The sequence below is a fragment of the Dasypus novemcinctus genome, chromosome 8 (assembly GCF_030445035.2).
Source record: "Dasypus novemcinctus isolate mDasNov1 chromosome 8, mDasNov1.1.hap2, whole genome shotgun sequence".
Taxonomy (NCBI): Eukaryota; Metazoa; Chordata; class Mammalia; order Cingulata; family Dasypodidae; genus Dasypus; species Dasypus novemcinctus.
This window is the reverse complement of record NC_080680.1, coordinates 89,477,432-89,501,980: the sequence shown is the minus strand read 5'-3', so window position 1 is coordinate 89,501,980 and position 24,549 is coordinate 89,477,432. Positions and strand designations below refer to the sequence as shown.

Here is a 24,549-nt window from a genome sequence, read left to right as displayed (position 1 = left end):
CTGGCTGAGTCTCAAAGCACACTATATGAATAGGCCCAGAAATTTCCAAACAATCAATTTCTGGTTTCTTTGTCCTTAGAGTTATTTCTTGGCTTACTCTTTTCCAGTCACATTTCATGATAAGCTACAAGGAGAAACCAGGCTGCATTTTCCACACTTAGCTTGGATATCTCCTCAGTTAAATATCCAAGTTCCTTGCTTTCAAGTCTTGCCTTCCATATGGCATCAGAACTTAATTTGCAGGAAGCAGACTTGGCCCAATGGATAGGGCGTCCGCCTACCACATGCGAGGTCCGTGGTTCAAATCCCGGGCCTCCTTGACCCATGTGGAGCTGGCCCATGTGCGGTGCTGATGTGCACAAGGAGTGCCCTGCCACGCGGGGGTGTCCCCCATGTAGGGGAGCCCCACGCTCAAGGAGTGCGCCCTGAAAGGAGAGCCACCCAGTGCGAAAAAAATGCAGGCTGCCCAGGAATGACGCTGCACACACAGAGAGCTGATACAGCAAGATGATGCAACAAAAAGAAACACAGATTCCTGGTGCCACTGATAAGGATAGAAGCAGTCACAGAAGAACACGCAGTAAATGGACACAGAGAGCAGACAACTGGGGGGGAACAGGAGAGAAATAAATAAAAAATAAATCTTAAAAAAAAAACCAAAACCTTAATTTGCCAAGTTTTCTGCCACTTTAAAACAAGAATCGCCTTTCTTCCATTTTCCAGTAACATCATTTCCTTCTAAGGTCTCTTTGGAAGTGCCATTGGCATCCATATTTCTACCAACAGTCTTTTCAGAGCAATCTAGGCATATTCTATTAATCACTTCACAGTTCATGCAGTCTCTACCCATTACCAAGTTCCAAAGCCATTTCCAAATTTTGGGTATTTGCAATAGCAGGACCCCACTCTCTTGGTACCAAAATCTATTTTAGTTTCCTTGCCTCTGCCAGCAAATACCATGCCATGGGCTGGCTTAAACAATGGGAATTTATTAGCTCAAAGTTTTGAGGCTGGGGAAAAGTCCAAATCAAGGCATCATCAAAGTGATACTTTTTTCCCGAAGACTGGCTTTCTGGGGCTGACCACAGATCTTCCTCGGTCCTGGACTCTTCTGTGATGTGGCAGTACACATAGTAGCCTCTCCTGTCTTCTTTCTTATGGGTTCCATTGGCCTTCAGCTTCTTGCTTCCTGTGGCCCTGTCTGAATTTCATTCTGTTTATAAAGGACTCCAGTAAAAGAATTAAGACCCATCCTGACTGAGATGGGCCTCAACATGCAGGGCAAGTTTTGGGATGGTGAGCCTGTGACAAGTGTTCTGGTTCAGTCCTTCAGGCTGCCACTCACTGACAGATCTGGCGTTTCAGTCTGACTGTTAACTGGGACCTCAGCTGGGACTATCAGCCTAAACATCTACTGGTGGTGGCCTCTACGTCTGCTTCTCAGCTTCCTTATGGCATCATGACAAGGTTCCAAGAGCAAGCATCCCCAAAAGAACCAGGTAGAAGCTGTATAGTCTTTCGTGACCTAGTCTCAAAAGTCACTTCTGCTGTAGTCACAAGCCAGTAGGGACCTCGGGGGGAGGGACCATAGAACCCACCTCTCAATAAGAGGAAGGTCAAAGTCACACTGTAGAAGGGAAATGCAGAATGGGAAATAGTGTTATGGCCATCTTTGGAAAATAAAATATGTTATAAGGGCTTAAAATAATGGCTGGCACACAGTAATTGCTAAATATGTCTTAAATAAATGGACTAGGACAAAAACTTCCAGGCATACTAAGAACATGAGGGAAGGTGAAGAAGAAAAAGGAGAAGAAAGAATAAATGAACTAAGTTCTTTATTTTTTATAGTGCCAAGTCAACAAATATTGTTTGATTTCTGAGGTTGAAATGAAAATGAATGATACAGCTTTGAAATTACTTGGGCAAGGGGAAGGGGAGTGGGCTAAAGGAAAGAACATATAGAAAAAAGATGAAAAAGAAGGGAACTATAAAGCATGGAAAACAAAGCCTAAAGTAATGTTTTGGTTCCCTAGGCTGCTCAAGCAAATACCATGAAATGGGCTGACTTAAACAATGGGAGTTTATTTGCTCATGGTTTGAGGCTGGGAAAAAGTCCAAATTAGGGCATATTCAAAGCAGTGTTTTCTTTCTGAAGACTGTGGTGTTCTGGGACTCACTGCCAGCATTCATTGGCTCCTCTGTCACATGGCAAGGCACACGGTGGTGTCTCCTGGGCTTCCTTTCTCTTCTGGGTTCCCTCAATGTCCAGACTCTTAACTTCCTGTGGCTTTCTTTCTCTCTCTATGAGTTTTGTTCTCTTATAAACGTCTCCAGTAGTAGAATTAAAGCCCATCTTTATTGAGGTGGGACACACCTTAACTGAAGTAGTCTCATTAAAAGTCCCTACTTACAATGGGTTTACACCCAGAGGAATGGATTAAATTTAAGAACATGTATTTTCTGGGGTACATACAGCTTCAGACCACCACAGATATGATGACAATAAATACACATGGGCTAAGTCCACCTATTAAAAGAGACTTGAATTGGTAAAAAATAAATACCAGCAAGGATTTCCATTAAAATAAAGTAATAGCAAAAATGCAAACCAAATATCCATCAATAATTAGGTAAAGAATTGGAGGTTCATCTATGCATTGGAATATACTGTTTAGCAGTTACAAGACTTCAGTAGATACCATTATAAATTAAGTGAAAAACTTAATTTGCAAAACTATATGTATGAGATGACCACCTTTTGTTTAAAATATATACAGGTTTTTCTCTAGAAAATGGCATCATAGGAGGCTTTGACATTTATTTCTGTATTTGAATTTTTTTGTTCCATATATATAATATGTATCACATATATAGGATATATATATGTGTGTTTCTATGTATGTATAGTGTAGTTAATAGGGATTAAAAATGAAAATAAAATGAAATTTTCACAAAAATTTCTAGTGCTTCTAGTATGCGTATTCGGTGAAAGTTACTGCAAATTCAGCTTTTGTTTTGATAGTCTTATTGTTTTTTTCACCTCTAGGAGCTCCACCTTCTTCCTGTTGGTGGTCCCAAACCTCAACAGGATGTTTTCTTTTCTTCATATCTTATTGTAACTTATTACGTGGATTTGGGAAAAGGAAGCAGCTGCCTTGAAATTGGATTTGGGGAGGAGGGGCATTTCCTGCCTTCTGTGAGCTTCCCTCTGGCTTATCTTATGTGAGTTTGACGCCTACAGCATGGTGGTATTGAAGCTTCTAGAGGGCACTCGAGCTTGTGGCCTTGTTATTCTGTGGAGAACTAAGCACTTTTTAGTATCTCAGATTTGTAAATCTGAAACAGGTTAAATCTTAGAGCAGAACATATTGGGCTGGTCAGAATCTTATATTTGAAAATAAAATGAGTCCCACCATTACTGTCAAGGAAAAGTCACTTGATTTCTTTTGGGCTCAGTTTCTCTATAAAATGAATGTTGGACTAACCAGGGTTTCTCAGCCTTGGCACTATGGACATTTTGGGCTGGATGAGCTTGTATGTTGTAGGATGTGTAGCAGCATCCCTGGCCTCTACCCGCTAGATGCCAGTACCTCTCCCCAGTAGTGGCAATCAAAAATGCCTCCAGACATTTCCAAATGTCCTCTGGGGGACAAATTTCACTCCCCATTGAGAACCAGTGGATTAAATGATCTTCATGTCCCTATCTAGTGTGGGTTTTGGGGATTATGTGAAACATTTCATTCTATTACCCTCTCTCCAAAGTGCATTTTCCCTAGCCCTTTAGTCCTTAGGAAAACTCCTGCAAAAGAAAACATTAATACTGTGATTTGGAGTAAGAGATGCTATTACGTGCCACATCTTCCATTTTAAAATGCTGGCTATCTCTTGGATTCCTGCCAAGATCGAAATGCCTGTTCTTGGTCCCTGTATTTCCAGGAGGAATTACTGCAGCCATCATAGACTCTATACCTAGGAAAAGAAGATCTTTGGAGTGAAGGAGATAGATAAGGGCTGTCAGATCAAACATATAGGACATTAACAGATGAGGTCTGCTGCTGTAGGTAATGGATAAAGGCAATGTGTTTTCTTTTCTTCTTCTCCTCCCACTCAGCCCTCCTCCCCTTTACCCACTCTCCCCCCCATCTTTTTTGTTTCTTTTGCAAATATAAAATGATTCTCAAAAACCTACATACTAGTATCATTGTGTTGTATAGAAAAGGCTCTCATTCTTGAGGCCTTTCCTTTAAAGGTGTCTTATGCAAGAGTGATTATATGATAATAGTAGTACTTTCTGCCCTAGAATATTAATTGCCAATTCACAAATTCACAGTTTTTTGTCTTGTTTCCCCCCACACCCCAGATGGCTTCGTTGTTTGTTTGGTCGTTGTTTTTACTCATTGCCTGTTTGTTTCTTCTTTAGTAGGCATCGGGAACCAAACCTGGGACCTCCCGTGTGAGAGGCAGGCACCCAACTGCTTGAGCCACATCCACTCCCTGCTTGTTTGTTTTTGCTTGCTGTCTGCAAGTTCTTTGCCTGATGTTTCGCTCATTGTTTTTTGTTTTTTAAAGATTTATTTATTTATTTTTAAATTTCTCTCCCCACCCCAGTTGTCTGCTCTCTGTGTCCATTCGCTGTGTGTTCTTCTGTGACCACTTCTATCTTTATCAGCGGCACTGGGAATCTGTGTTTCTTTTTGTTGCGTCATCTTGTTGTGTCAGCTCTCCGTGTGTGGCACCATTCCTGGGCAGGCTGCACTTTCTTTTGCGCTGGGCGGCTCTCCTTACAGGGCGCACTCCTTGCATGTGGGGCTCCCCTGTGCGGGGGACACCCCTACGTGGCACGGCACTCCTTGCGTGCATCAGCACTGTGTGTTGCCCAGCTCCACACGGGTCAAGGAGGCCCCAGGGTTTGAACCGTGGACCTCCCATGTGGTAGGCAGACACCCTGACCATTGGGCCAAGTCTGCTTCCCTTGTTCATTGTTTTTTTCTTGTTGTCTGCTCGTTGTTTGTTTGTCTTCTTTAGGAGACACCAGGAACTGAACCCGGGACCTCTAATGTGAGAGATGGGCACTCAGCTGCCTGAGCCACATCTGCTCCCCTTGTCTTGTCTTTTTGTTTCAAAATATCTATATAAACTAAATAGCATCTACTATTATAAGCTTGTATTAGTCAGCCAAAAGGGGTGCTGATGTAAAGTACCAGAAATCTATTGGTTTTTGTAAAGGATATTTATTTGGGGTAGAAGCTTACAGTTACGAGGCCCTAAAGAGTCCAACTCTTTTGTATGATCTATGTATCTTAAAAAAAAGACAGGCGGTGGACTTGGCCCAGTGGTTAGGGCGTCTGTCTACCACATGGGAGGTCCGCGGTTCAAACCCCGGGCCTCCTTGACCCATGTGCCGCTGGCCCATGCACAGTGCTGATGTGCGCAAGGAGTGCCCTGCCATGCAGGGGTGTCTCCCAGAGGTGTTCCCCGCGTAGGGGAGCCCCACGCACAAGGATTGCGCCCCGTAAGGAGAGCCGCCCAGGGCGAAAGGAAGTGCAGCCTGCCCAGGAATGGTGCCGCCCACACGGAGAGCTGACACAACAAGATGATGCAACAAAAAGAAACACAGATTCCCGTGTTGCTGACAACAACTGAAGCGAACAAAGAAGACGCAGCAAATAGACACACAGAACAGACAACCAGGGTGGGGTGGGGGAAAGGGGAGAGAAATAAATAAATAAATCTTAAAAAAAAGACAATAAAAAATAATTTTTTTAAAAAAAGAGTCCAACTCAATTTGTACCATAAGAGGTATTTTCTTAACCAAAGTCTTTTGCCATGTGTTGATGCAAGATAGTGGGCAGTAGCTGTGAGGGTTCTTTCCTGTTAAGGCTCCGTGGTTCCAGCTCCTTCTGATGTCAGCTGTAGGCTGGAGGGCTTGTCTCTCTTCCCGGGGCTTCCTTAGCGAATGGCTCATCTCTCTGCCGTGTCTATGGAGCTGTCTCTCTTCCTCTCTGTATCTTCTGTTGTGTGTCTCCTTGTTGAGTATCTGTATATAAATATATAGCCCACAAAGGCAGCAGGAACTCAAACTGAATTGCCCTAATAAAATGGTCAAATCAAAGCCCTAATCTTAACATAAACTTCCCCAAAGCTATTGATTTTAAGATGAGTATAATTGTTTCGATTTTCATTTTTGATTGATTTTGTGTATATTTTATACCTTCACAACTCCCTTTATCCAAGGAACATTATATTTTAGGTAACCTTAAGAAGAAGAAAATAGCCCCCTTTTGGTACCTGAAGAAATGAGGTGAGGTAACTGTTGTAATGAATCTGAATTATGACTAGGAACTCCTACTTCTAATCTCTTATTGTTATCCAGGTTGAGATTTTCTTTCTATCATCTAAAGTTTCAAGAGCCATGAGACTTTACTTTAGAGATTATGAAACAGAATGGGAAAAGTAAGATAGAAAATGAGGATATCCCTTGAAAGAGAAAGTAAATAGTCGTTTCTATAACCATACCCAGAAGTTAGGATTCAGTTTCTCAGACATCAGTCACTTACCATATGTTCTCTCAGATATTGGCGATAGTCCAAGTTTTGGATGTTATAAAGTTGGGCATTTGAGTCTTAGGCAATCTCTGGGTATACTTACAAGGTCAGTGTAATCAGGATATTGTTAAACCATCCCTACGTGTTTTAAAGCTTGTGATAATTCCAAATATTTGGCTCCCATCCTTCTCTCACACTCCCTACCACCCAAAAATAAAATGTAAATAGAAACATTATCAGATTATAACTGGGCTAAACAATTGTCATTGAACAGTTGTAGAGAGTAGTGCTCTGTTCTTATCTTGTTGGTAGTTCGGCAATCTGTGGTCTCTACTTTGGTCTTCCACTTCTACAGGTACAATTTAGATAAAAAATTATAGTAAATTATAACTTTAGATATTTTATAGGGGTAAGCCAAAGTACTTATCTTCAGATGAGGACACCATCAAACAGTTTAGTATTAAGCAGAACTGTATTTGTTTTGTTTTGTTTTGTTTTTCTTTTTTTTGTTAAAACTGAATTTTTTAATGTGGGTTTGAAGTTCTTATCCAAAATCCTATGAGGTTTTTTTTTTTAAACTTGCATTTCTTCAGTGCCAAATTGCTTATGACTGTGTTGTTTTGCCCTGTCATATGTGAGACTCTTATCTAGAGGGGTCTGTTTATAAGGTTTTGTAGTTTTCTGTCTGATGGAAGGTAAGAAATTATCATAGTCATCTCATGTTTCCCCCCTGCCCCTTGCGGCTTTTTGTTTGCTGTCTGCTCTCTGTGTCCATTCGCTGCGCATTCTCCTGTGTCTGTTTTTATTTATTTTTTATTTATTATACCCCGCCTTGCGGCTTGCTTGTTGACTGCTCTCTGTGTCCATTTGCTGCGCGCTCTTCTGTGTTTTTGCTTGTCTCCCTTTTTGTTGTGTCACCTTGCTGAGGTGGCTCTCTCTGGCGCTTGTGGGCCAGGCAGCACTCCGCAGCGCTTGTGGGCGAGCCTGCCTTCACAAGGAGGCCCCGGGACGCGAACCCAGGGCCTCCCATATGGTAGATGGGAGCTCAACTGATTGAGCCACAGCTGCTTCCCCCCTTTGAGTTTTTTTTTAACAGCTTTATTGAAATATAGTTCACATACTGTGCAATTCACTCATTTAAAGTATACAGATCAATGGCTTTTAGTATATTCATAGAGTTATGCATTCATCACCACAGTCAGTTTTTAGAATATTTTCATTCCTTCAGCAAGAAACTCCATGCCCCTTATCCATCACTCCTAATTCACCCATTTTCCCTTCACCCACCCCCTGGAAAATCCTCATCTACTTTCTGTCTCTATAAATTTGTCTTTTCTGGACATTTCATATAAACGGACTCATGTAGTATGTGACCTTTTGTGTCTGGCTTCTTTCCCTTAGCATGTTTTCAAGGTTCATCCATGCTGTAGCATTTATCAGTATTTCATTCCTTTTTATGGCTGAATAATATTGTATTGTATGAATATACCAGTTTGTTTATGCATTCATCTGACTTTTGGGTTGTTTCCACCTTATAGCTATTTTGAATAATGCTGCTATGAACATTCATGTACAAGTTTTTGTGTGGACTTATGTTCTTATTTGTCTTTGGTATATACTTAGGAGTGGAATTGTTGGGTCATATTGTAACTGTGTTTAACCATTTAAGGAATTGCCAGACTGTTTTCCAAAGTGGTGGTACCATTTCATGTTGCCATTAGGCTGAGAATGAGGGTTCTAATGATCTTATTAATTTTTTTTATTAGAGAAATTATAGTTTACAGAAAAATCACGCAGAAAATACAGAGTTCCCAAATACACCCACCCACCCAACCCCATGGTTTTCCCTATTAATACTTTGCATTAGTATGGTAATTTTGTTACAACTGATGGAACAATATTGTTATAATGATACTATGAACTATAGTCCATAGTTTACATTAGGGTTCACTGTGTTGTACAGTTTTATGGTATTAAAAATTTTTATTCTAGTAACATATATATAATCTAAAAATTCCCCCTTTAACCACATTCAAATATATTATTCAGTGGTGCTAATTACATTCACAATGTTGTGCTACAGTCTCCACCATCCATTACCAAAACTTTTCCTATACCCCAAACAGAAACTCTCTACCAGTTAAACATTAACTCTCTATTCTCTCCCCACCCCAGCCTCTGATAATCTGTGTTCTCATTTCTGACTCTATGAAGTTCCTTATTCTAATTATTTCTTGTAAGTTACAATATTTGTCCTTCTGTATATGGCTTATTTTATTCAGCATGATGTCTTCAGGGTTCATTCATTTGTCTTATGTATCAGAACTTCATTCCTTTTTATGGCTGAATAATATTTCATTGTATTTTGTACCACATTTTGTTTTTCCATTCTTCAGTTGATAGACATTTGGGTTACTTCCATCTTTCACGAATAAATCCACTATGAACATTGGTGTGCAAATATCTGAGTCCCTGCTTTAAATTATTTTGAATATATACCCCGAAGTGGAATTGCTGGGTCAAATGATGATTCTGTACTTAATTTTTTGAGGTACTGCCGAGGTGTTTTACACAGAAGCTGTTTTACAGCTTGTTTGTGTGTTTTTTTGCAGTACCAGGGGCCGTAAATTGAACCCGGGATCTCATATGTGGGAAGTCAGCGCTCAACCACAGAGCCACCTTGGCTTCCCTGAGTTGGTTTTCTCATTTGTTCTGCTTGTTTGTTTTTGTATTTTTGTATTTTCAGGAGGCATCAGGATCCGAACCCAGCACCTCCCATGTGGAAGGTGGGTGCCCAACCCCTTGAGTCACATCTGTTCCCCCTAACTTTATTTATTTTTGTTTTTTTCTTTTTTGCTTTCTTTTTCACTATAACTTTGTTTTTATACATTTCTGTGTTTGAGTTTTTTAAACAAAAATGTACTACTTTTATATTATTAAAAATATATAAAGATACATATTGTGTGATTTTGCTAATATGAAATAATTAGAATAAGCAAATTCATAGAGTCATAAACTAGAATACAGGTTGCCAGGAGCTGGAGTGGGGTAGGGAATATGGAGTAAAATGCTTAAATTGTACAGAGTTTCTTTTTGGGGTGATGGAAAAGTTTTGGTAATGGATGGTAGTAATGGTAGCACAACATTATGGACATAATGAACAGCCATTTGTTGAATGCCTCATATGTTACAGGTACTATACTAGGCATTTTATATCATTAAATCTTCACAACAGGCCACTGAGGTATTATAATTATAATTTTAATTTTGGAGATGAGAAAACTGAAGTTTAGAAGGTGTGAAACTTGCCCAAGTTTATATAGACAGTAAATGTCTGAACATGGATTTTAATCCTGGTCTAACTCAGGGCTTCCACTGGCATCTTTTCTTAACCATGAGAGGTAGGGTGACCCATGCCTAAATAACCAATAGTATACCCTCACACCACTGTGATTTATTCAAGAGGGTGCCTTTAGAAAACTATTGAGCCAAAATAACTCTGAAAATTCTCTGTGCTTTGGACTTTTAAAAGAGAGGGGAGTTGTGTCCTGAGTTTAGACTCCCTTAAATCCTTCAGCAAAACAGAGGCACATCTCCTTTCAACCTGGAGATGCACTCTTGGTGTATCTCTGTTCAGGGCAGTGCAGTGTTCTGGAGCTATAGAGTCTAGGATATTTGAATCCCCCATGGGTTTGGAGGACTTCAGCCATGCTTACATTTCTCCCAAGCTTCTGGCCCATCTGACATCAGTCATGCTATTTCAGATGTTTTAGTGTGCCCTGGACTCAGGGTATCCTGACATGCCTCTCTGTGGAGGCATTCATGAGTCCCTGGCCTGCAAGAGGAGGACTTCACAGAAGCTGCAGGCCTTGTGTGGTCTTGCAGCTGTCCCTAGAGCCTGCTTTTGGGGAGTACAGTTGGTATATTGGGTGCATCTGAAGATAATCCCAGATAATTGTAGACTGCTGGCTGTTTGTCACAAGAAATTGGGAAGAATTTGTTGAGTCTAGAGTTATCAGAGTTTACGTAGAGGATTTGGTTGTAAAGGATCCTGCTTTCTTACTCATTTGGCCATGTGGGAAGCAGGTCCACCGGGGCCATGGACCTCGGGTATTATGGAGAAGCTAAAGCTGCCTCTGGTCTTTGAAACGCATCTACATAGGCTTGGTGGTTGGTAGAGTGGACGTTTTGGCTGTAGATACAAATGATCTGGTCAGCAGAAACAAGACATACGGGCTGGGACCAGCCTCAGAAACCTTTATTGATTTTCTCTATGTGAAGATTTACCAAGGGAGATGAAATGTGTTTGCCAGGGATTATTTGTGAAGAAGTAGCCCAAGGTACTTGATTCTTAATGCGAAAAATGGACTCTAATCCTTATTTCCTTTTTGGTATTGGATTAGAAAAACGTAGGGCAGGATTATACTTGGCTGTTAACAATCCCCAGGACAAATGGATGTCCTCAGAATTTTGGAAAGGGAGGATTCAGTCTTCAGTAGTTATTCCTAGCCTTTTAACACTTGTGATGATGCATGGTTTGATTTTCTGATTATAACTCTGCCTTTCTCTATCAAAAGGTAATTTGCAGGAAATATTTTTTTCAGTGAATTTAAGTTAATTTTGTTTAATGGCAGGCAGGAATAAGGGAGGAAGGGAGGGAGGGAAGGAGGGAAAGAAAGAAGGAAGGAAGAAAGGAAAGAAGGAAAAGAAATTAATCTTCACTAGTAATAAAGTCAAATAAAGACAATGAAATATATACCATTTTCTGCTATCACATTAGCAAAATTAAAATAAACCTCAAAGTATTATTTTATCTGTTAGTTTGTTAAGTTTCATAGTTATATACAGTACTAGTGGGGGTGTGAGCTTTGTGTTTGGAAAATAATTCAGGAAATTTTATCAAAAGCCCTTGAAATTTAACTCTTACCCATTGATTTCCATCCTTAGAAAGTTCTCCTAAGAGAATGATTTGTGCAGAGAAAATCCCTGGGCACAAAGATGTCCACTGAAACATTATTTTAGAGCATTTTCCTATTATAAAAAAATAACATGCACAACAAATGCGGAAAGCTTGGAAGAACATAGGAATGCACGACTTGGCAGTTAAAGATTAATTATAATTCTCCTGCATAAAGATAACATTTTCGTATACATTTTTCTAATTTTTTCTATTCATGTATGCTTTGTAAAATGGTTGCAACCTGCCTTTTTTTCTCTTAGCATATGTATTAGCCAGTCAAAGGGGTGAAATGCAAAGTATGAGAAATCTGTTGGATTTTTTTTTTTTAGTTCTTTAGTCTCTTTAAACTCTATTTCTTCAGAACCACTTCTTTTTCTTCATGACCTCAATTTTCTTCACATTCCTCTCGTGCTTCTTTTATTTATTTATTTATTTATTTACATTCCATAGATCACACACAATGTTACATTAAAAAATATAAGAGGTTCCCATATACCCTACTCCCCACACCCCCCACTCCTCCCACATCAACAGCTTTTTTCATTAGTGTGGTATCAACAACAACTTTCATTAGTGTGGTATGTTGACTCTTATAAAGGGTATTTATTTGGGATAGAAGTTTACAGTTACAAGGCCCTAAAGAGTCCACCTCAAGGTACCATAAGGGTTCTTTCTTGCCAAATGTCTTTTGTCACGCGTTGAAGCAAGATGGTGGGTGATAGCTGCGAGAGTTCAACCTTCCTCTTTCTTCTTAAGGCTTCCTGGGTCCAGTTTCTTCCAGTTTCAGCTGCAGGCTGTCATAAGGGCTCATCTCTCTTTGGGGGGCTCATTTCTTTCCAGGCCCTGCTGCTCTGTTTCTACTCACAAGGTCAATTGTAAACCATCAGGCGAACAGCTCATCTTTCTTCCTGGGGCCTCTGCAGTGTCTATGGATCTGTTTCTCTTCCTCGTTCTCTTTGTATCTACTTCTGTGTGAGTCTATTTTATCAGCCCACCAAGGGGGCAGGAACTCAACCCTGTACGCCCTAATAATGTGTCAAATCAAAGCCCTAATCTTGATTTATTCAAGTAAACAGTAGCCTTTGAATTTAAATCAGTCAAAGGGTATCATGCCCAGAGGAACAGACCATTTTACAAACATAATCAATATCTCTTTTTGGAATTCATAAATAATATCAAACTGCCATACCATGTATTTTGAATGTTTTCTCCCTCTGTTATACTCACCTGGGAAAGTTCCAACCCTGGTTAAAAGTAACTCTTCTATCTTTACTGGCTCATACCTGGACAGTTGAGCATTTTGGGGAAAAACATAAAAGACCTAACTGGTTTCACTTTCAACTCATGATTATGAACCTCAAATTAGGACTTAATGCAGTCTAGCTGTCCAAAATGGCTAAAACCTCTCCACTCTTTGGAAGTTGTTTTAAATCTTCTCTTCTCTCTTCAAACCTTCCATTTAGAGCACCTGCCCCCATCTCAGCCAATAATCTCTTCCTCTATGAGAAAACCCCTCACGTCTCCCACCCAATCAAGCCTGTCTGCTGTCTCCTCCCTTCTTCCCATCAGATGTGATACCCTGCGTGCTGTCCCAGGGCAGCTCTTCTTGTGTCCTAGATCCTACCCCTTCCTCTTCCTCAGGGACCTCTGTCTTTCAATTATCCATCCTCTCTCTCCTGCATCATCAGTCTCCCCTCTCTAACATAAGAAATGTTCTAACATTGCACATCTCTTTAAAAAAATCCCTACCTTGATTTCACATCCCTGTCCAACCTATCTAACTTCCATACCTTTTCTCTATTTTTATAGCAAAACTTCTTGAAAGAGTTTTCAAGATAGCCTGTCTTTGCTTCCTTAATCCCCAATTTTGTCTGGCTTCATTCTTATTGTTTCACTGAAATGCCTATCGAGGTCAACAAGGACATGTTTCCATCCTCATCTTGTTGGGCTACTCCCTCCTTTTTGAAATGTCACCTCTCTCAGCTTCTGAGACTATCCTGTACTGATTTTCTCTAGCCTCACCTCCTACCTCTATTTGATATAATAATTACCAACATTTTCACTTCAACCAAAGTCACTTCTCCAAGCTTCAGATTTGCCTCTAAGTACTTAACATCTCCACTTGGATTTCTTTTAGCCATTTCCATCTTAAAATAGCCAAAACAGAACTCTTGATATTTTCCTCCAAATCTGTTCTCTTTCTTCCAAATCTCTCTCTCTCTGATCTCTCTCTCTCTCTCTCTCTCTTTCTCTCTCTGTCTACATCAACTTCTTTGCTCAAATAAAAAATCTAGGAGTTGTCTTTCATTTCTGATCTCCTACATCCAATTCATCTTCCAGCTCTGTTGTTTTTTTCTCTACAATACATGTCGAATTCATCCACTTCTCACCATCTCTATTATCACCAGCCTTGCAAAGACCTCTTAACTCTTTTCCCCACTTTTATTCTTTCCGTCTCCAATCTCTCTCTATAGCACATCAGATTATGCCTCTATAATCAGTGTTTTGCTTTGCAATACACAATCAAATAAAATTCATACTCCTTATCAAGGACCACCTCAGCTCATGCCATCTTCAATTCAAAGGAAATGACGAGCTCCTTTTCCTTTTTCTGCCTCAAGCTTTTGTGATTCCTCCTCCTTCCCCTATTTCCCTAAGTTTTTTCCCCCCAAAATTTATTTATTTATGTCTCCCCCCCCCCCCCCAGCCGCCATGGTCAGTTCTTGTGTCCATTTGCTGTGTGTGTTCTTCTCTGTCCACTTGGATTCTTGTCAGCAGCATCAGGAATCTGTGTCTTTTTTTTTTTTTAAAGATTTATTTTATTTACTTCTCTCCCCTTCCTTCCCGTTTTCTGCTCTCTGTGTCCATTTGCTGTGTGTTCTTCTGCGTCCACTTGCATTATCAGGTGGCACTGGGAAACTGCGTCTCTTTTTTTTGTTGCGTCATCTTATTGTGTCAGATCTCCATGTGTGCAGTGCCACTCCTGGGTGGGTTGTGTTTTTGTTTTTGTTTTTTAAATATTTATTTATTTATTTCTCTCCCCTTCCCCCCCACCCCAGTTGTCTGTTCTGTGTCTTTTTGCTGCGTCTTCTTTGTCCACTTCTGTTGTCAGCGGCACGGGAATCTGTGTTTCTTTTGCTTGCGTCATCTTGTTGTGTCAGCTCTCCTTGTGGGTGGTGCCATTTTGAGGCAGGTTGCACTTTCTTTCGCACTGGGCAGCTCTCCTTATGGGGCGCACTCCTTGCACATGGGGCTCCCCTACGCGGGGGACACCCCTGCGTGGCAGGGCACTCCTTGTGCGCATCAGCACTGCGCATGGGCCAGCTCCACACGGGTCAAGGAGGCCCGCCGTTTGAACCGTGGACCTCCCATGTGGTAGATGGATGCCCTAACCACTGGGCCAAATCTGCCGCCCGGTTGTATTTTTTATCATGTGGGGCACACTCCTTGCATGTGGGGCCACCCCTATGCGGGGGCACCCCTGTGTGGCATGGCACTCCTTGCACACGGCAGCACTGTGCGTGGGCCAGCTCAACACATGGGTCAGGAGGCCCTGGGGATCAAACCCTGGATCCTCCATGTGGTAGGTACCTGCTCTATCAGCTGAGCCATGTCTGCTTCCCTGTGTCTCTTTTTTTTATTTTGTCATCTTGCTGCGTCAGCTCTCCATGTGTGCGGTGCCACTCCTGGGCAGGCTGCGTTTTTTTTTCTTCACATGGGGCGGCTCTCCTTACAGGGCACACTGCGTGGGGCTCCCCTACATGGGGGACACCCCTGTGTGGCACGGCACTCCTTGTGTGCATCAGCACTGCGCGTGGGCCAGCTCACCGCATGGGTCAGAAAGCCCTGGGTTTGAACCCTGGACCTCCCATGTGGTAGGCAGATGCTCTATCAGTTGAGCCAAATCTGCTTCCATCCCTAGCTTTTTGAATAGCCAGCTTCTTCCTCTTCAGGTCCAGCATAAATGCCACTTCTTCAGAGTAGCCTTTCTGATCCCCCATTTAAGGTTGATATCTACATCTATATTTTTCTATCATAGAACCTCATTTATTTTCTTCAGAGCATTTATGAGAAGTTGCAATTGTTCCTTATTTTGTGTCTGCTTCCTTCACTAGAATGTAAGCTCCACAAGGACAGAGGCCATATCTCACATTGTTCCTTCCTGGTGCTTAGTACAACTGGCAAATAGTGGTTACTCAACAAATATTTATTGAATGAAAATATTAAAGGAATGAATAAATATTTTTTCCATTTGATTATTTTTAATAGGTACATTAAAAATACAAATATAACCTAATTTACTTAGCCAATGCCCTATTATTAGATATGTTTGTTTCTAATATTTCACTACACTGAAACATGGGAAATAATCCAAATGGTTATTGGGAACATAGTTAACTGAACTATGAACTATTATGTGCCATTGAAAATCCTAGGAGATGTTTTTAACATGTGAAAATGAGTATGTTAAGTGAAAAAAGCATAATGAAGGATTACACATATAGGATGATCTTAACGCTGTAAAAGTACCCAAAAAATGTAGTAGGAAATAAACTAAAATGTTAATTATAAATTTCAGAAGTTGGCAAGATTAAAGGTGCTGTTTCTTTTTTATTATTTTTTTAAAGTACACATAAAATATATGGTATTTTCTTTATACTTTTCTTTGTTTTCCAGGTTTACTGCAGTAGGTGTGTGTTTTTTTAACAATGAGAATAAAATCTCTTAAAAGCTTTAGAGCACTTTTGTGACACATCAGATTATTGAAAATAGTCCAAAGCAGAGTTAGGAATCCTGCTCTAGAGAAAGATCTAAATCTTCAAAACATACTTGCTAATTACATTTGTTGGCCTTTGAATCCTCAAAGGGTTTAGAAAGAACCCTTTGGTTTAGTAACTGGGTTTAGAAAGAACCACAAGAGTGGTATTTCCTGTGAACTCTCCTTTGACTGGTTACATATGTGTGTGGTTGAGGTGTTGTTGGTTGGGGTTTACCTAAGTGACGATTTTTTTTTTTACGATTTTTAGATGGGAGCATTCCACAGATTGTGCTCAGTGATTGGAAAAACATCACGACTACTTCATGACTACTTTTCACTTCTGTTTTAAAGTTTGACAGGGGCCTCTCGTGGGCCTGAGGCATTGTCAAAGCGTTTTTCAAACCTAAATTAAGGCAGTGCTCTCAAACCTAAGACCCTGGAGGTTCACGAAGTCAAAAGTGTCTTCATAATAATACTAAGATGTTATTTGCCTTTTTCACTCTCATTCTCTCATGCATGCACAGTGGAGTTTTCCAGATACTATATGATGTGTGATATCACAACAGATTAAATGCAGAAGCAGATGTGAGACTCCAGCTGTCCTCTATGAAGCAGACTTTTAAAAGTTGTAAAAATATGAAACAATGCTAATATTCTTGCTAATTTTTTTAAATTTTGGGATATATAGTTATTTGTAATAAAAATGTAATTTATGTTTACATATAATGGGTTTATTATTTTTAATGAATTAATTTTTAGGAAATTTCTCAGTTTAATTTCCAATATGTTATAAATATTGGTAGATATTTATCTACATAAACAAACACTCTTTGGGCTCCTCAATTTTTAAGAGTATAAAGGAATCCTAAGACTAAAAAGTTTGAGAAGCTCTGAATTAAGGAAATAGGAAGAGAACTGTCTTTATTGTGGGTGGGTTTGGGTTCAGTAAACAAATTAGTTGAATTGTATGACCCAGGAGAACAAAGCCTATGGGGGGCGGGGGTGGGGTGGATGATCTAGTCCAACAGGCAGGTGTTGGAAATCCTTGAAATTACATTAAATAATACAATTACTTTTTTTTTTCCTTCTTTTCTCTTTCTCTTTCTCTTTCTCTCCCTCCCTCCTTTCCTTCCTTCCTTCCCTCCCTCCTTCCTTCCTTCCTTCTTTCTTCTTTAGAGATCATGCATGATGTGATAAAGAAGGTAAAGAAGAAGGGGGAGTGGAAGGTAAGTAGATGAGTAAAATTAATAGCCTTAAAAGTGAGTTCATGTGGGAAAAATAAGAAATGGGGGAGAGGTATTTATGTAGGGAATGAGGGCTTTTGCTGTGTCCTGAGAGTACAAGAAAGCTTCTGGAGTAAAGAAAGATAATCTGCTGTGCTTCTCATTTTGTATGATCCTGGTTAAATAGCCATAAAGCATATTTTAGAGATAACTCCAGTCAGGCAGTTTAACAGTGAAACTCTTCTATTCAAACAAAATCTTACCTGAAACCCATTATATAAGCAGAAGGTGAAATTATTCTGCTTTCTGTGGGGCAGAAAGGGGAGACCCTTCTTGCCCCCTTGGTGGCCCTAATGTACCTTCATGGGGCTTACTCTAGTTTGAAAAGCCCCAGTGTAGTCTATCCCCATCCATCTATAAAACATGAAACGAAAGAAGTAAGCTTGCTCCTTTACATAACGTTGAGAGCAGTGCTGTAAACTAATGTACGTGAAACAAGTCTTTTAAGCCAATTGAATTAATTGTGGTCTAGGTTCCTAGAGTGGGTAATGCAAGGAGCAGGAACCTTGCATCACCCTCACCGCCCCCCCCCCAAAAAAAAGCAAAACAACTAATTCCAGGACAATGATGCAGAAAAATGTGCTGTCCTCTCTAAAGTCACTGTAGAGCCATGTGGAGACACTGGCCAGGAGAGCATACAGTTTTACTTGAAATTCTACAAGTGCTAAAGGGTTTATACCAACCATTCTTCCCCCTAAGTTTTCATGCAATCAAGATCCCGTGCAGTTTCAAGTTTATTGGGCCTGGGAACAGCGGAGCTGACTGTATAGCAGGATTTTGACATCTCAACCCTGGCCTTAAAAGCATTTTAACCAGCGTATCCATCCTCCCAAACTAGAAGGAAGACCATCTGGTGGGAACTCTTCATATTCTTCTTTCTCTTACCCTTTCCATCAGTAATGTGAATTTTAAACTAATTTTGAGGAAACTTTCATAAAATAAAAGGTAATTGGTCCTTGTACCAAAGCAGAAACCTTTCTGGACCGCACTGTACTGTCTGTCCTAATAAGACAAATAGCTCTGTTTTAACTGCCAGTTTCCTCTCTCCACTGTGGGCTAAATGGAGATAGGAAAGGCTAGCTACAGAATTGCAGGCATGAAACTTTTAGACCAGGACTGGAATGTTCTTGTTCTTCCAGGCTAGACTGAGATACTATAATATCATACAAAGCATGTGCTGGTGAAGGTATGTGTCCTGAGAAGTCTGCATGCTCCATACTCTATGTGTAGGTATTCTCCCTTTTAAAAAAAGTTTATACTCTGAAATAATACTCACCAATATGGTTTTCTGTAAGTGTGGGTGCTCTAGATAATTTTTTCCCTTTCCATTATTTTTGCATTTTTATTTCTTTTATTGTGGAAAATAAAATTTTTATAAAATTTAATAAGTGAAAGCAGATTCTACTCCTAGAAGGGTTTGGGTATAGGAGATAAAAACTAGCATGTATCTTAGCAAACTTCTGACCTTTCAGAAGTATTAACTAAGTTTTCCATATTTCTGAGATTCTTTTTGAAGTCTGATGCAGTAAGATGATGAGAGAATCTGTAGCAGATGCCAAACAGCCTGTAAGGTGGTCTCTTTCCTTCCAGGTGTTGGTTGTTGATCAGTTAAGCATGAGAATGCTCTCCTCCTGCTGTAAGATGACGGACATCATGACTGAGGGGATAACAAGTGAGCACAGTATTTTCTCTGCATTCGAGTAATACTCATGCCTTCTCTTTATGGAATGCTTTACTCTTTTCTATTCATTATCTCATTTGACTTTAGATTCTTCTAACAATCTGTGTGGTAGGACTGTAAGCTTCTTTAGAGAGACTCAAAGCTCTCTTGTTCATCACTGAATCCCTAATATCTATTATGGAGCTAGATGTTCATTAACTATTTGTGAAAGGAATGCCCAAAGAAAGAAAAAGGCAGGCTACCCAATAAAAAAAAAAATAGACGAAAGACTTAAAAAGGCATTTAACAAAGGAAGAAATCCAAGCGACCAAAAATATATGAAAAAAAGGGCCACCCATAAATCTACAACTTCTCTAATTGAAAAAAAGACAGTAATTTTTAAAAATGCCCACTCTCATTAGTAGTCATAGAAATACAAATTAAAGCCAGAATGAGTATCTCTGTGCACTCAGCAGATTGGAGTATTTAAAGTCTGACACTGTGAATGATGGTGAGGGTATGGGACAATGGAACAATGGCAACACCTTTATGATGGTAGAGTGTCAATTGGTAGAGTTACTTTGAAAAACCACTTGAAGGAAATGGATTTGGCTCAACTGATAGAGCGTCTGCCTACCACATAGGAGGTCCCTGGTTCAAACCCAGGGCCTCCTGACCCGTGTGGTGAGCTGGCCCACATGCAGTGCTGATGCGCACGAGGAGTACCCTGCCACACAGGGGTGTCCCCTGTGTAGGGGAGCCCCATGCCCAAGGAGTATGCCCTGCAAGGAGACCCGCCCTGCAGGAGAAAAGTGCAGCCTGCCCAGGAGTGGCACTGCACACATGGAGAGCTGACACAGCAGGATGACGCAACAAAAAGAGACACAGATTCCTGGTGCCGCTGCCAAGAATGTGAGTGGACCCAGAAGAACACACAGCGAATGGACACAGAGAGCAGACAATGGGGGTGGGGAGGGGAGAGAAATAAATAAAAAATAAGTCTTAAAAAAAAAATGAAAAAAGAAAAACCACTTGGCAGTATCTAGTAAAGTTGAAGGTATGCATGTCCTGTGACCAGCAAGTCTGTGGTGTTAAGGTGTGTCTTGAGAACCAAAGGCATGTGTGCCCAGGATACATGTGCTAGAATGGTCAGAGTATTGTTTATAGGAGCCTCAAATTGAAACAACCAAAACATCTGTCAAGAGCAGACTGGTTAAATAAATTGTGTAGTCAAGCAGTGGAATGCTATATAGCAATGAAAATGAACAAACTGATTATTCACAAGAACACAAGTGAATCTGATAAACAACATGAAGCAAAAGAAGCAAGATGTAAGAGTACTTAGAATATCTTTCATTTATATAAAGTTCAAAACCTGTCAGAACTAAACTTTCTGTTTTAGAGTGCAGGCATAAATGGTAGAACCATAAAGAGAAACACTGGCGAGACTGCCACTCAAGGCAGGTGGTGGTCCTCTCAGGAGGGAGGTGATTGTGAGCAGGCAGGCATATCTGCTGTGTTGGCGCAATTCTAGTTCTTAACTGGGGTGGTGGTTATACAGACATTTGCTTTGTAATTATTTGCACGTTTATGTTTTCTCTTTTAAGTGTGTCTGTTCTTTATCCTAATATTATGTCCTTCCTATTTTATTTTGGTGTTATATTTTGCAATAAAAAGCCTTAAAAAAAAGTTAAATCAGCTCCTTGAGGTTACTGCCTGGGGTTACATCTCAGACTAGGACTCAGGTCTTTTGACTGTGTCGGACTTATATTCAAATATGTGTGTGGCTCCAGTTCTTACTTAGGGGTTCCTTTCAAGAGGGATCATGGGGAAGCGAATGTGGCTCAAGTGATTGGGCTCCCGCCTACCATGTGGGCGGTGCCAAGGTTGGTTCCTGGGGCCTCCTGGTGAAGGCAAGCTGGCCCGGGGAGAGAGCTGATGCAACAATATGGCACAACAAAAAGAGACACAGAGGAAAGACAATGAGAGACACAACAAACCAGGGAGCTGAAGTGACTCAAGTGATTGGGTGCCTCTCTCCCTCATCGAAGGTCCCAGGATCAGTGCCCAGTGCCACTGGAAGAGAAGACAAGCAGACACAAAAGGGTGCACAGCGAATGGACACAGAGAGCAGACAGCAAGTGCAAACAACAGGGGGTGGGAATAAATAAATACAGTAAATCTTAAAAGAAAAAAAGAGGAATGGCGTATTTTAATCTTGAAGCAGATTGAAAAATAGTCTCTTTTGAAGTATTATTAATATTTCAAACAAGGGGGTGAGCCTTCATTTTTCCTCCTAAAAAAATGTTGGCTGGATCGTACATGTTGTGATGCATCTCCCATTTTTATTTTCCCCTGGGGCTAACTTAAATGATGTAGTAGCTCACAGACTTGCTGGTCCTTGTCAAAATTACTACCAATCCATTGTTGAAGGAAAAAAACAGGAGGGCATAATGAGTTTTTCATTAAATTAATTTGATTTAGAGATATCCTTTATTCTAAGATTATGTCCTTCCTATTTTTTGGTATTAAAGTGTTTGTAAATTGTGAAATTGTGGTGATAGTATATTGTGGATTTTTTATTAATTAAATTCTATACAAAGTACATATATATTTATTATATATTATATATTTGATTTATAAAATGTACTTTATTATATTATATAATCTGTTAATTATGTATTTAAACACAAATATATTTATCTTGGATGCTATTCCTTCATTTTTAAAAAATAAATTTCCAAATCCAGCTTATTTACCACCAGAAACAGTCTAGTAAGTGGGAGTACAAGATTTTTGGTGAGACTTTCATATCATTCAGTGATGGAAGTCAGTTTTTAAGATCAGGTTTGCCCATATTTTGAGCATACAAAGTTATTTTCATAATTGAATTTTTTAAACTTTTTTTTTCTTTAAAAGCAACAAATTCACAAAAGTTAAGGGAAATGGAAGCCTAATGGAGCTAACAAACTTACAACAAGCAGCAGTCTCCTGCCCTGCTCCCTTTTCCCCATCCCCTACTGTCCATCATTCTCGAGGTAGCCATTTGGCCCTTTTTTCTGGTTATCTTCTTGATATTTCTAAATAAATGCTTATACTGTCATCTCTTGATTTAACAATGTTAGTTGATACCTGCAGACTTCCTGTGATAGATGAAGATTTAATCCTCTCACATGCATATAAAAAATGTCTTATTTGGCAATACAAGTTACAAGTTAACTCTATGTTGTACCCCTAAACACATTTTTAGGAAAGTATTACTTGTCTATGAAAGTTAAAAACCTATAGCCACTGGTTATATTAGTTGATTCATGGATTTTGCTATTAATTTGAGCATTATTTGGGGTGAAAATCTTTTATGTTACAAGGGATATTTCTGAAGTGATGCTTTATTTGCTTAAATCATCTGTGTAGGAAGAATGGAACCCGTACAGTTTTCTGCTCTGTGTATTGCAGAGGACAGGGCAGCACAGATAAATGCATACTAAGCTTTATCAGATGACTAGTAAGAGGATGATTATCCTGAAAGATGTTCTTTCCAGTTAAAGTAGCTGGCATAACTTTAAAAGAAGCAAACAAACCGAAAGCCCGTGATTTGCTTTAATGAAATAGGTTTAATGTTTGAACTATTAAGAGAAGCAGTATTATCTAGAGCCTGTGTTTGGAATGGCTTCATTTGAGATCCAGAGGAAAATGATATAACTACTCAATTGTTGATAAATAAACCCAATTTGGAAATTTTAAAGGAATTGAGGTTATTTAGGACAGAAGAGAAAAAGTTGAAGGAAGAGGTAAAAGAATTGTTCATGAGGCAACATTTTCTCTTTTTACTTGGAGCAGATCAAGGAATTTACTTAAACCAAAATGGACAGTGGAAAATATTTAGGGTGATAACATTTAGGGTTCCCAATATAGGATCATTGTAAGACAGTGAAATTCACTCCAAAGAAATGTGGTAGCTTGAAGGAAAATGGTGAATGATCCTTTCCCCACCACCCACTGTAGATTTTTATCCAAGACAAGTTTAAAGGTGGCCTGTCTATATTGCTTCTAGTTTTATGACCACCAGTTATCTTTTCATATACAAAACATACATTTCTTATATGAATGTTTTATATAAATATCACTGTGGGCTGATATTTTGTTATCTAGTTGTGGAAGATATCAACAAGCGCAGAGAACCACTCCCCAGCCTGGAGGCTGTGTATCTCATCACTCCTTCTGAGAAGGTAAATCCTCCATTAGAAAAGAGCTTTGGCTGAGGTTAAATGTGCTGACTTTGTATCTGTCTGGCATGCAGTACCTGGCATTTCTAGGCAGAGCACACATTTAATACACTGCTCTTTTTAAGCATGCAATCCACAAATGGAGGGCGGGGTGGGGGAGTGGACAGTGAGGAGTCAAGAAAATACTAAGCTCTCTAAAATACAACAGCTGTGCAAAAAGCCAGAGTTCTCCCCTTTGCAATACCCCCACTCCAGGTAGGAGATCCACTTTATCTAATTAACAGTCTACCCCCAGAACTTAGTTATTTTATGTTTCCAGATTTATTTCATCAATATCCTGTTAGTATTCAAATATATTTGTCTTATAATTTTTTTTACAGTCAGTTGATTTAAATCAGCATCTATATAAGGGCCACCCCCTTGCTTTTGGTTGATGGATGTATAAAGTCTCTTTTAAACTATGTAAATTCCTCCAATTTTTATCTTCTTTTACTTTTGAAAATTGGCTTACTTATGGATCCTGTTGCCAGAAACCTTTATCATTAAGAATCTTCCTGAGAGATTTCTGACCAATTTCCTCTTTTATGTTTTCTCTTATGTTTCCATAGAACATATGATGTTTGAATCTGAATTATAGTGGCCCCTGAGAACTGACTTTATCATTCTGGAATGAGCTAAGAGGGCTTTTGTTCATCTGAACTCTCAAATAGTCCTAACTTTCAGTTCTCAGAGTTACCAAACATGAGTACTAGAATTTCAGTTCTCAGAGTAACCAAACATGAGTACTAGAATTATATGTCAGAAATCCTCTGCTATTTTATGCAAGTAGCTTGAGGCTAACTTGGGTTTATTAGCACAGTTCAGATATAGGTCCCATTTCCTTCTACAGTTGACTTCATTCCTCCCCTCCCCTTTTTTTTTTCCTTTCCACAGTCTGTCCACTCTCTCATCAATGACTTTAAGGATCCACCGACGGCTAAATATCGAGCTGCTCATGTCTTCTTCACTGACTGTAAGTACAGCTGTAAGTTGCCCACTCTGCCCTTCTAAGTTAGCATTACTGCACAGCAAGGCTGCCCCCAAACAGTCTGATCAATGAGGAAGAAATGACTT

General features: G+C 39.8%; 1 protein-coding gene across 8 annotated transcripts in view; it reads left to right on the top strand.

The window, feature by feature from the left end:
* The window catches only part of STXBP1 (syntaxin binding protein 1), a 79,460-nt gene that overhangs the window by 24,157 nt on the left and 30,754 nt on the right, over nt 1-24,549 (top strand). For 6 of the 8 annotated variants that reach the window (XM_004479771.5, XM_004479770.5, XM_071216984.1 and 3 more), the window contains 4 exons: nt 17,444-17,493; nt 19,141-19,222; nt 23,363-23,439; nt 24,370-24,448. In XM_004479771.5, coding sequence (XP_004479828.1) covers nt 17,444-17,493; nt 19,141-19,222; nt 23,363-23,439; nt 24,370-24,448 — 288 coding nt within the window. Of the gene's footprint in view, nt 1-9,294; nt 9,335-17,443; nt 17,494-19,140; nt 19,223-23,362; nt 23,440-24,369; nt 24,449-24,549 lie in introns of all 8 variants that reach the window. The other 2 variants (XM_071216983.1, XM_071216981.1) reach the window with 1 other exon arrangement.